Raw genomic sequence first — 13,772 nt, 5'->3', positions numbered from 1 at the left:
GGTAATTTTCAGGGTTATTAGTCTCTCCCATTTTAGGAATTGGCGTGACATTAGCTAATTCGGACGATAAGTCCCCATAGAAGGCCAAAACTACATATTGATGGTGGGTATACAAGATTCGGCAAGAGTGTTATCTTACTTGGTTTTTTCTAGAATCTGAAACAAGAGAGGAGTTTAACCAAATCTCTGTTAATAAAATGTGCGTCATTTCTTAAGTGAAAAAAAAAACTGCACCAATATTTTTTTCTGAAAATTATAAGGTTTCTTAACAATAAACGAATTTTTTATACCAACAACCTAAAAACTTTTGCAATACTTTTTTTTAACAATATTTTCACCCAATTTTTTTTACATTTTTCAACCTAAAAAAAACACCAAATATTTATAAAACCATAAAGTATATTTAAGAAAAACTGGGTAAACAGAAATCTTTTATAAACGAAAAATACTATAACTGAGAGAGTTGTGAGCAGCCACTTACAGTGTAAAGATCTCGTTTAGAATAATTGAAAAATAATAGAAATAATAGAGAAATTTAGAAAACAAATAAAAAAAAAACAACCAAACAACAACCAGCCTTTTAATTATTACTTTAAACTATTGTAACCGTTTTCAAACGTCCAAAATCCCAAAACTTAGCTAAACTTTATAAATAAAATCTTTAACAAAAACAAAACTAAAATAAAGTACTCGTATCTATATAATAACCAATAATAAATATGTAATTACATGAAATATTTTCTTAATTTTTTTCTAAAACTGTAGAAATGTAAATGTAAAAAATAATAAACTAATAATTGTAATAAACAAACTAACATAAAATAAGATTTAAATGTGATTAGATTGGACAATCTTTAATAGAAAAACCTACAAATAACAAAGAAAAAAGAAAACAATTTATTTATATGTATGTTTTTAATTGAAAACCAAAAATTTTACAAAATTTGTTTATTTTTTAATACTATCTGTCACTTTACCAGAAATCACAACACAAAAACCCAAAACTCAAACCGGCAAAAAGTGTTTAAAATAAATTTTTAAGCAACAAAAAATAAAAAATAAAACAAATATTTAAAAACTCACTGTAAGAAGTTAAACTCCAATTAACACTTAGGATATTACAATTACACAAAAAAAAACATACAAATTTATATAAAAAGCAAATAAAGAAACAAACAAATAAATAAATAATTAAATTAAATGTGCAAACAAGTGAAATGAAGTATGAATAAAAATTTGTGTATTCACTTTTCTTTTTAATTGAACAATAAACGAAATTTTCACACAAAAACTTAAAAGATTATACAACATGTAAATGATTTGTGCAAATGCAAATTCAAATTGAAATAAAATGACAAAAACTAATATTTAAAAAAAAGAAACAAAACAATTTAATAGCAATAGTATCTTTTAAAGAAAAATAACATTAAAATACAAGTTACTTTTTAAATAAACTTAAATTATTCTTCATTCAAATTATACTCGTAAATAAATAAACTATTGAAAATTTATTGTAAAAATTACCACCCTAAAGACTTTTATTTCAAAAACGAATACTAATATTCTCTAAAGCAGTGGTCGGCACTCATAGCCACTAGTGGTCACTCATATTCGGTTATTTAACATTACGTAAACATTACGAATGTCAACAAAGTTCTTACAAATTTTATATAAAAATCACAATCAAGCTCATAAAATGTCATTATCCTTGTTACTATAATGCTCTTTATGCCGACCACTGCACATAAATGGTTACAGTAACAATGCCCAATTATATTTTTTCTCTGCGTGTACGGACACAACGGACCACTTACGCTCCTCGGGAGTGGCACTGTGGGGTCACAAAATAGTGCACCTCAGCCGCTCCTTGGTCTGTTTTGTTCACAATATCATAAACAATTTGTAATCGATTTAATCCAAATTATGCAGTTTTGGGTAAACAGTAAATAAAAAATCTTAATTTCAAAGTTATATCTTTAACGAGTCCTAAAATAGTCGAATTTAAGGGAATGATTTTAAAATTTTTTATGAAAAACACTTAAAAATTATTTATAAACTGAGTGATTTTCATACAAAAATTTGAAAATTGTTTTCTTTCGTGTTTCTGAATCAGGCCCTAAATTTGAGAATTGAGTAAATGTTGAAGTTTCGTATTTTTTTGGACTAGAAAAAGTTTCTTATTGAATACTAGTGAAGGTATACCTTGGCCCTTCCAAATGTAATCTTTAACTTTATTTACTTCCACCCCCCATCTTAGCGGTGTGGAAGATCGACTCTACGAAGTCTCAATCGCGTTTGAATCTGTTCGAGAAGTTTTTCAAGCAGGTTCGTGTGACTTTGTAGTTTTGAAATGTATTTTTCACTAACATTCTTGAACTCATCCTTGACCAATGGTACTTGTAAGTCCCTTTGGATGTTCTTCAATTATTCCCTCTGTATAAGATGAATACTGTAATTGCTGGTCGTTACCCAAAATTGGATTCAATATGTCCAAACTTTATAGTCAAGGAATAATTTTGAATGGTCATTGATTAACCAGTGAACGCTAGAGACTGTTAGTGTGAAGACAAATTTGGTCAATAACAAAAGTTTGGAATCGTTTTCAATGTTACTTACACCCGAAGTACCCCACTTTGGGGCCTTGAGACTCCAACCCCCCGTATTCTTTAAAGTCAAAATTCTAAACATAAACTCAACTACACCTCTTCTATAGCCATGGATTTTATTAAAATCGGACTATTTTTTAGAAGTTACAGATTTATTTCCACATTTTTTTTTCAATTTCACCACTCTGTAACATCAAACAATATAATAATGATATATCATTGTGATATTTTCTAAACTAAAGCTTGTTTATTGAAATGAATATGTTGGCTTAATGGAAAGATAAATTTAGATTTTGTATCGGCTACACGTACAATATTTCAAAAACGGGAACATACCTTTCTTTCTCCTACTCTATTTCTTATTTTTCTAAACGACCTAATACGTCAAACTTCCAATCATATCCATTATTTTGCAGATAACAGCAACATTTACCATTCATATTCATTCAGTTACAGACCAAGCCTGTTGGAGATTGGGGCAATGAGGCAAAACATGAATGATTCCCTTAATCGGGACCTTGTTACATGGGGTCTGAATGCGGTCGTGCGAATAGGTTCGCTTACAACGCTCGCAAGACTCAGTGTTGCATATTGATACAAAAATAAAGGACAGACCATGTCGCTTCATCTGTATTTATGGATGGTGTAAATATTGTGGAATCAAACGCTCTGGATGTTCTGGGCATGAGAATACAATGTGATGTCCGCTGGTCTAAACACATTTTGCAATTGTCGAAAAAAACATTCAAGTGTCTAGGTTTTCTGAAACTGTGTAAGAATTACTTCACTCCATCTGATCTTCTCACTATTTACACCAACTATATCTGACCGAAAATGGAATACAACTCCCATGTATAGGCCGGTGCTTCAAAGTCTATTTTGGAGCTTCTCGACCGCGTGCAGGAGAGGGCTTAGGTGATTATTGGTGATAGTAGGGTATCCAACTCTATTGATTCGCTGGAGCACCGTCACAATGTGAGCTGCGTTTCACTGTTCTATCGGTACTGCAATGGAATGTGTTCTGATGATATTAAGGAACTTTTTCTTGATACCCGCAGATTTCTAAGTAATACACGTTTTGCATCAATAACACATTACTTTGTGTTCGATTGGCCAGTGGACCGCACAACACACAGCAGGGAAAATTCGTTCTTTAACCGTACTGTACGTATGTGAACAAATTCCCCGCTAAAGTCTTTCCTCTCACTTTCAATATAGAAAGGTTCAAGTCTCATGTCAACAAAAACTTCTCCCTCTTTCCTCCCTTCCCGAACCTATTTTCCTAGTTCCAACACAATGCTTTGCCTGAGTAGGGATCATCCCCTGAGTGCTTTAGAAACTGAGAAACTTTAGAGTTTCCACTATGTCTCTTTTCAAAGTAAATTTGTTCATCCCTTTTTATTAAAAGAAACTAAGGATTAATGTGTATTTTAGCGAACTTTAACCCCTTTAATTTAAAAACATCTTCTATTCATTGCTTTAGCATAAATGAGAACAATACTTGTGTATACACCTAATACTATGTAGAGATGACATCACTAACACGTCATATCGTAGCATTTGCCAAAGAATTCCCAAGCTTTTTTTTTGTTTATGAAAGCTTTTTTAGAGGTAAGAGTGTTTTGTATGCATACATTATAAATAAAGAGTAAATGAGTAATGAAAATGAATCATTAGTTGGTAGAGCTGCCATCTCAATATTTGTTGAAAACTTAGAGGGAAGTTGTACATGGATTTCAGAAAATTGTCATACAACCTTAAAATGTTATTGAAAATATACAAGTAATGTGCAACATATTATCAACCATATTTACCCCCATTAACTCTTTCCGTCCCAAGCAATTTCAAAATTGACGGATTTCAGTGAACTTTTCGATCACATTTCTTGCACTCGTACACAAAATACTGTTACGAAATTGTACTTGAATTCAAATATAACGATTTTAACGGCTGATTTAAAAGTAGCATAATGCTTTCAAATAACAGTGCTGTAGAACTGTAACATATATGTGGGCATTATTAAATAAAAGCTTTCAGTTGGCAACGCTGTATTCGATTTCGAATATTCAGTTAAGGAACATTGTAGAAAGTACACCACAGATGGCGTATGTATTAGAAACCTCTAGACAGTTAAAGAGCTTTCTAGATGGTAATGCAGTGTTATAAATAGTGGCAGAGGTTGCAGTCGTGAGTGAGTTTATCAGAGACGCTTTTCGAATAAACATCATCTAAGTGCCTTAAAGTGTGTTGTGTTTTTCAAGTAAATTCGTGTACATTATAAATTGTGTTTGTAATTCTGAGAATTTATAAACGTGTATAAAAAACATTGAGTGACTATTTAATTCTGTTGTTGTTGTACATTTTAAAGAAATAAAGAGTTGTTACAATTTTTAAACTACTAAACGGCTTTTATTTGCAATCAAAAGTATCCGGTTTATTTATAGGAAATAAACCAGCGTTTTGAAAAGGTTAAAACGTAACAATACTAAAGTAAATCGCACAAAAACATATTACAAAATGAAAAAGAATTAACACATAATATTGAGACATTTAAAACAGTAAGAAAAAACCGTACATAATATATAAATGTCTCTACAAAATACGTTAAATTTACCTACACAACTGTGTAAGCGGGGACGGAATGGGTTAATACGAAGTCTGGGGTTAAACTGACAGTTTTCATACAAATAATCTTTTTAACCGACAGTATAACTATTAGTTAACAAATAACCAAACTTCATGTTAATAGGGTTAAAACATAATCTATTTTGTAATTTTAAGCTTTTTGGTATTGTTTTCTCAAATAGATATGGGCAAATGGGCAATAAAATGGATATAAATCTAGGATGTAAAAACCTAGGATATCTACACGTTAAAATTATTAAATATTTTGTGACCAGTTACCTATCACTGCAGTTATGCATTGATAAATATATATTCGTTAAAATAAGGCCACAAAAATCCATCAATTTTACACAATACGAAACCAAGGCAACTCTGCTAATGTAGAAAACTTGAATTGAGTAACTGAAGAGAAATCTAAACCACTATAAACATTCGATGTTTAAATTAAACTATACGCAGTTGTTACTAAATATTCGATAAGTTCGCTAGTAAAAACGAACGTTTTATTAAACCAACTAAATAAACTAAAGTGACTTAACAGAAATTGTTAAATAAAAACAAAAGATAACAGTTTATAGATAGATTTATTTCAAGTGCAGTGTCAACAAAACTAAAAGAAAAAGCAAAAACTATGGCGAAATTGGCACCTTGTGTAAAACTAAGCAATGGACAAGAAATGCCGGTAGTTGGATTGGGCACCTGGCGTTCTTACGAGAACGAAGCAGAGCAAGCGGTAAAAGATGCCATTGATCTAGGTTATCGCCACATTGATACAGCATTTGTCTACGAAAATGAGCATGAGGTGGGCAGAGCAATTAAAGCCAAAATAGCTGAGGGTAAAATTAAAAGAGAGGAGATGTTTGTGGTCACCAAATTGGGAGGCATACATCATGATCCACAACTAGTAGAGCATGCCTGTCGCAAAAGTTTAAGTAATTTGTCATTGGATTACATTGATCTCTATCTCATGCATTTCCCCGTGGGTCAGGTCTATCGGGGTGATGAAAATGTACATGGTGGCAGTCAATTAAGTGACACAGATTATTTGGATACCTGGAAAGCCATGGAAAAATTGGTTGACTTGGGTTTGGTTAAAGGTATTGGTCTTTCAAACTTTAATGCCCAACAAACGGAACGTGTATTACAGAATTGCCGCATACGACCACTTGTTAATCAAGTTGAATGTCATCCGGCCTTAAATCAGAAACAACTTATTGAATTTTCTCGTAAAAGACAAATTGTTATAACAGCCTATGCTCCCTTGGCTAGACCAAAGCCTGATCAGCAGTGGCCAGCATTTTTATATGATCAAACCGCTCAGGAATTGGCCAAACGTTATGGACGTACGCCCGCTCAAATATGCCTGCGTTATTTAATACAACTGGGTTGTATTGTTATACCAAAATCGGTAAGGAAATCACGCATTGCTGAGAATTTCGATTGTTTTGATTTCGAGCTGTCTCCTGAAGATATGAAGACAATGGATTGTTATCACACTGGCATCAGATTAATACCATTTAGCGGCATGAGTCATCATAAATATTTTCCATTTAATACTGAATTTTAAGTATTTATAGTTTTAGGTAGATTAAGTTTAATAAATTTTGAAAGAAAATCAATTTACATATTTATCATAAATAGTTTTGTTAACAAAATACAAATGTAAACTGCTAATAAATCATGGTTTTTTATTATTATTAAAGGAAATATTGGTAAGTAATATACATATGTATAAATATATAATTTTTTTAGATCTTTAAGCTATAAATAAAATGAATTATATACAGGGGATTTTATTTACTATTTATAATGCAATAAATTAACAAACTTTTATTGTAACATTGAACACAAATCGAATACAGCATTTAACCGCAATTGTATAATATTGTATTTTCAATTTTTTGTTTAAATAACAGATGATTAATTGTTTTGTTTTCTATCAGAATCAGCAAAATCGGCCTATAAATGGCTTAGATATTAGCCAAAACCCACGTTTACCTCGATTTGTTATCCAATATTTATAGACAATAATCAACTAATGGATAAAATCAAGGTCTATTAATAAGGGTTGTGCAACTAATCAGCTGATCGTTTTTTGCTCCTTTGTGTTTACATACTGTGCTTGTCAAACATTTTGTTTATGTTGGCTGGAGCTGTCAAAGTCTGCCTTTTGTTATACCCTTCACCTTCGTGAGAAGGGTATATATAAGTTTGTCATTATCTTTGTAATTTCTACATTTTTCATTTCCGACCCTATAAAGTATATATATTCTGGATCCTTATAGATAGCGGAGTCGATTAAGCCATGTCCGTCTGTCTGTCTGTTGAAATCAATTTTCTGAAGACCCCAGATATCTTCGGGATATGGCTTTTTTTCACCAAATGTTTTTTTTAAATTTAAAAAAACAATTAGAATTTTTACAAAAAATTAAAAAAATTATTTAAAATTTTTATTTTGAAGTATACATAATTTGGTGAAGGCTATATAAGATTCGGCACAGCCGAATATAACTCTCTGACTTGTTTTTGTTGCTTTTGGATTTGTTGTTGTATTCGCAATAACAAACTTTAGTGAATTTGACAGCTTGAGCATCTAAGCAAGTGATCAGCTGTGCTATTGACACCACCTTATTGTGAATTCACCTTGAAATGTACGCTGTTTTTGACAAACTCAGTATAGTTTTACACAAACAAAATGCCTGTTTTTCTTTTTGTTTTTACAGACCTTGGATAAAACTAGAAATACTGAATTGTCTGTGATGTGCAAAAAATCAAGAATGCGACATAAAATGGAACTCGCAAATTGCAACATAATTTAAAACGAATTTTTAAACTAATATACAGTAACATGGCTTTATGTTGATAGTTGCCATGTTGTAATATTTGATTTTGTTTTTTTTACAGTAGCGGAGTTCAGTATTAAGTGTGGACAAGCCTGCATCAATGCAAATTTTCCCAGCAATCCAGTTACAAAATACACACAAAAATCTATAAATTGTTGCATTTGCCATCTTGCCAGATCATTTGCACATATCACTGAACTCCGCTAATATGATTTATCACGCGACACATTTTCCCGTCGCGTTTGTAATAGGGATTAGTGCAAGTAATCTGATCAAAAGCCATTCAATGTGAAAATCAAAATGAAATGCTTGTTGAAAACACGAAAACAAAAGGAGCTCAGAGGTTGAAATTTTCCAAAAATTCTCTCTCTTGATAAGGTTTGTTTGGTATTGAAAAAGTGCAATATCGATCCAAGATTCCACCTAGCCCCTATACAAATGTCCCCCCTGAATACAGTTTGAGCAGTCATAAATATATTAATTATGCGACAATCCTGATAAAATTTTGCACTAATTAGTTCTAAGTACTATGAAATTATACAGTAAAGTATGGAGAAAATCGGGCAACATTTGTGCAATTCCTTATACAATCCCGTAGACATCCTTAAATATAATTATAACATATGATAAACTAAGAGCTTAACTTCAGTCGATTTTGAATCTATAAACAGTTTAAAAAAAAAAACAATCATCTGTTATTTAAACAAAAATAGAAAATACATTCTTATTCAATTGCGGTTAATTGCTCGCCCATTTATTTAGTTATAAATATGAACAAAAATTCCCTGTATATAATAGATATATTCTATAGATCAGGTACGGATCCAGGGGGCTGGAAAGGAAATTCTCCCCAAAACCGAAAAGTTTTAATATAAAAAAAAATAAAATAATTTTAACTTTATTTACTTTACTTTATTTATCTAAAACTACACTTAAAATTCACTATTAAATGGAAAATATTTATGATGACTCATAGCGGTATACGGTATTAATCTGATGCCAGTGTGATAACAATCCATTATCTTCATATCTTCAGGAGACAGCTCGAAATCAAAACAATCGAAATTCTCTGCAATGCGTGATTTCTTTAACGATTTTGGTATAACAACACAACCCAGTTGTATTAAATAACGCAGGCATATTTGAGCGGGCGTACGTCCATAACGTTTTGCCAATTCCTGAGAGGTCGGATCATATAAAAATGCTGGCCACTGCTGATCAGGCTTTGGTCTAGCCAAGGGAGCATAGGCTGTTATAACAATTTGTCTTTTACGAGAAAATTCAATAAGTTTTTTCTGATTTAAGGCCGGATGACATTCGACTTGATTTACAAGTGGTCGTATACGGCAATTCTGTAATACACGTTCCGTTTGTTCGGCATTAAAGTTAGATAGACCAATCCCCTTAACCAAACCTAAGTCAACCAACTTTTCCATAGCTTTCCAGGTATCCAAATAATCTGTATCGCTTAATTGGCTGCCACCATGTACATTATCATCTCCCTGATAGACCAGACCCACGGGGAAATGCATGAGATAGAGATCAATATAATCCAATGAAAAATTACTTAAACTTTTGCGACAGGCATTCTCCACTAGTTGTGGATCATGATGTATGCCAGCCAATTTGGTGACCACAAACATATCCTCTCTTTTAATTTTACCCTCAGCTATTTTAGCTTTAATTGCTCTGCCCACCTCATGTTCATTGTCGTAGGCAAATGCTGTATCAATGTGGCGATAACCTAGATCAATGGCATCTTTTACCGCTTGCTCTGCTTCGTTCTGGCAAGAACGCCAGGTGCCCAATCCAACCAACGGCATTTCTTGTCCATTGCTTAGTTTCACACAAGGTACCAATTTCGCCATAGTTTTTGCTTTTAGATTTGTTGACACTGCACTTGAAATAAATCTATCTATAAACTGTTATCTTTTGTTTTTATTTAACAATTTCTGTTAAGTGACTTTATTTTATTTAATTGATTTAATAAAGCGTTCGTTTTACTAGCGAACTTATCGAATATTTAGTAACAACTGCGTATTGTTTCATCTAAACATTGAATGTTTATAGGGGTTTTAATTACTCTTCAGATACTCAATTCAAGTCTTCTACATAAGTAAAGTTGCCTTGGTGTCGTATGGTGTAAAAAGTAATGGATTTTTTTGGCCTCATTTTAAAGAATAGATATTTTTCAATGCATAACTGGAATGCTGGGTAAGATGTCACTGTATATAAGATGTCACTGTATATAATTTAGTTTATCATAAGCGCTGTTAGAATGAACATCAATTGTATTACCAGTGTATTTTTCTACATTACCAATGTGTTGTATAAATTTAAATAAATAAAGAGTTGTTACAAATTTTAAACTACTAAATTGTTTTTATTTGTAATCAAAAGAATTAGGTATATTTAAAGGAACTGAACCACCGTTTTTAAAAGGTAAAAACGTAACTATATTTAATAATTTTAACCTGTACTAGTATCTAGTTCCAATTTTTTTGGACCCATTTGCCCAGATATATTTGAAAAAATAAAATCTACAAGTAAGAGTGTTCGGCTGTTCCGAATTGTGTATACCCACCATCAATATGAGACAATAAAATATTTTTCTGATATAGGGGTTATATGGGGGCTAGAGTCAATAATGAACCGATCCTCACAAAAGTTGGTAGACAGATTAGACTTAGTTTAAGTCCAATTTCATCACCATATTAATTATTATAACAGAATTTTGAATGTTCAAGTCATATTTGAGGAGGACTAAGTTCAATTCTTGTCCGATTTTTGCCAAACTTTATAGTATTATTTCAGAGAACTTAGAACCAATTTGTGCAAAATTTTATCAGTATTGCCGCATAATCAACAAATTTTGTGGCAATTCAAACAGTATTCCGGGGGAAATTTGTATGGGTGCTAGGTGGAATTGTGGACCGAAACTTCACATTTTGAATACCAAACCAATCTTATCAACAAGGAGTACTTGTGAAAAATATCAGCCAGCTATCTGCTTTCATTAGACTTCTTAGAATCATCTTAGAATTTCATAAGGAGCCAGAATATATATACATTTGTGGATCTGAGATAAATATTTCGATGTTTTACAAACGGAATGACAAATCAATATACCCCCATCTTTTTTGGGAAAATATTGAATTTATTTGTCACTTAAGTTTCTCTAAGTAATCTAGAGTGTAGCCACTTTAAACGTTTATTCTGTACTGCATGCCAATAATGGGTTTTTATTATAAAAATCCATTGTAGAATTAGCAAGGTACAATTATTAGAAAGTATGTTCTCAATTATACATTCCCTATAACGTCAAACAAAAAAAAATTCAAAAATATAAAAAGGAAATGCCAAAAAAAATAATTGATTTTAAATTTTTATTACAAAAATTTACTAACAATTGAAGAAAAACTATATTTTTTTAATAAGTGTGTATAATTTCAGTTAAAACGTAACAAATTTAAAAAATATCGCGGTAACAAATTAAAAAAAGTTAAGTGATTAAATACATAGTTTGACGTTTTAGGGGTGAACATTGGAAACTCTCTCTAATAATTGTACCTGGTAACTGATTGTACCATGATAAAAATCTAATATATTTTAAATGGTTGATAACATCGTAAATATTGCGATTTAAGAGAACATAAGCTCTATCTGTGATCACTCATAAATTTGTATTTTGTACTGCACTTTTTGTAAGTGCTATATACAAACTGATATAATTCTCATACAGTTTATTTTCTTTTTGCTTAAGTATACTTACATCCCAGGTAACCTAGTGCGAAGTCAATTATCACTTTAGTGTCTCTAAGTAATCTAGAGTGTAGTCACTTTAACACATTGACTGCCAAGGCATATTCAGCAAATAAGCATTTTCTTTGCGTAATCTCTTCGAAAACGTCAATATTGGAATTTAGGCTACCGTCAGTAATACTGATTTTTTTTTATAAATAAGAGGGTCTTACAAAATGGCAAAAAGGATTTTTTTATGGGATACTGAGTTAGAAAAAATACTCAATACAAGTTCAGAAAGTGATGAAGAATGTGAAGATTACAGTTTTGATAAGGAACTTCCAGACAACAACGAAAAAATTCTTAAAATCCAACACTATTGTCTGACATGGCTAGAGAGAATAAAAGTCGTGTCGGACATATGTGTCCGACGTGGCGTAAACCGCATAGTGCAGTGTCAGACATATGTGTCCGACGTGGCAGTCAATGTGTTAAACATTTATTTTGAGTAATCAGAGGAAGTTTTTTCCAAGCATTTAGTTATTGGTCTGTCTAGGAGTTTTTTTTTTGACGATTTGAATTCAATTCAATTGAATCCACCCATCCATGTTAAAATAACTAGTTATGTAGCTGATCATGTAACCAGTTATGTAGCTAGTAAGGTAATTGACTTTATGTAATCGATATGTGAATTCAATGCGTTGACTACTGCGGACCAGCTATTAAACAGTTTATTTCCAGGGACCGTAAATAACGGTTATCCACAAAATTTTAAATCAAAAATTCTCTATGTTAGAGCAAAGAATATAAATCATATGATTTATATTCTTTGGTTAGAGTCAGCGGAGACCTATACTGTTACATACAAATAGATTCGCATTTACGTGCTCTTTCAGGATCTATAGATATGATCCATTTCAAGAGTTTTAAATAGCCCTCATAAAAAAACTCATTTGAGAAGTTTTATTTTTCCCGTCAGAAAATAAAACTCTTTTCGTTTATTTTCTACTTTTTTCAGTATCTTTCATTATTGAGCCTATCTGATATAATGTTTTTAGTAATTTATTTGTTTAAGAAAAACAATTTGATAATAGGAATTAAACAATAACAAATTAAAATGCCACTTGATTATATTTTAATGACAATTTATTCAATTACAATGCAAGGTGCTTTACAAATTGTAATGATCTGACCAGCGGCAAGCTTTACATATAATTTACATAAAAGGAGTTTTATTTTATGACGGGAAAAATAAAACTCCCCAAATGACGGCTATTTAAAACTCTTTTTTTAAGAGATTCCATGCGAACTTTTATTTTTAAGTTGAATAATAACTGGTTTAGATAGATTTTTATTTTTAAAGTCACAAAATAACTGTTATAAAATTAGCACCGTTTCGGGTGCTGTCTATTTGTAATCTATGTAGGGTCAATTGTCCCCCTGCTTGGTACACGCACATGTTAAAATTGCTAATCACGTATCTAAATATTTATGTCATTAGTGGTCACCCTAAATGATAGCTAAAATCACTAGTTCGGGAAAGTCACCCAGAACTGCTGGGTTATTCTAGCTTTTTGAACAAATACATACAAATATAATAAACACCTAGCTTAGACACAAACCAACACAAATTCGGTACGGAAAAACGATGAAAGCTTTCAAACATATTTAAATTTTTTTTTGTTTTTCCCCAAGATTTTTCCCAACAATAAATAAATACTAAATAAACTTGAGACATAACAACAAAAAAAAGGTAAAAAGAAACTAAAAATCAACCACACAAATACAAAAGTGATTAATAACAAATAAAAAAGCACGCAAAATATTAAGAACAATGACGAAATGAAAAAAAAGCATAGAAGAACACACCACCAGCGCACAACAGGGGTGGTTGTTTTTCTTCGCCAGTTGGAGAAGAAAATCGTGTGTGAAATGTGAAAAATTTTTAGTTCTTCTC

The 13,772-nt window shown here is 31.5% G+C and overlaps 2 protein-coding genes across 2 annotated transcripts; one reads left to right on the top strand and one right to left on the bottom strand.

The window, feature by feature from the left end:
* The first annotated feature begins 5,666 nt into the window (after nucleotides 1–5,666).
* On the top strand, nucleotides 5,667–6,909 carry LOC135962027 (aldo-keto reductase family 1 member B1-like). Its single transcript, XM_065513738.1, has one exon. The coding sequence runs from the start codon at nucleotides 5,863–5,865 to the stop codon at nucleotides 6,796–6,798; it is 936 nt and encodes a 311-aa protein (XP_065369810.1). The 5' UTR covers nucleotides 5,667–5,862; the 3' UTR covers nucleotides 6,799–6,909.
* A 1,905-nt stretch (nucleotides 6,910–8,814) lies between these two features.
* On the bottom strand, nucleotides 8,815–10,113 carry LOC135960891 (aldo-keto reductase family 1 member B1-like). The gene has a single exon (XM_065512291.1). The coding sequence runs from the start codon at nucleotides 9,940–9,942 to the stop codon at nucleotides 9,007–9,009; it is 936 nt and encodes a 311-aa protein (XP_065368363.1). The 5' UTR covers nucleotides 9,943–10,113; the 3' UTR covers nucleotides 8,815–9,006.
* Between the last annotated feature and the right edge of the window lie 3,659 nt (nucleotides 10,114–13,772).

This window comes from Calliphora vicina, chromosome 5 (genome assembly GCF_958450345.1).
Source record: "Calliphora vicina chromosome 5, idCalVici1.1, whole genome shotgun sequence".
Classification (NCBI taxonomy): Eukaryota; Metazoa; Arthropoda; class Insecta; order Diptera; family Calliphoridae; genus Calliphora; species Calliphora vicina.
This window is presented reverse-complemented; position numbering and strand designations above follow the sequence as displayed.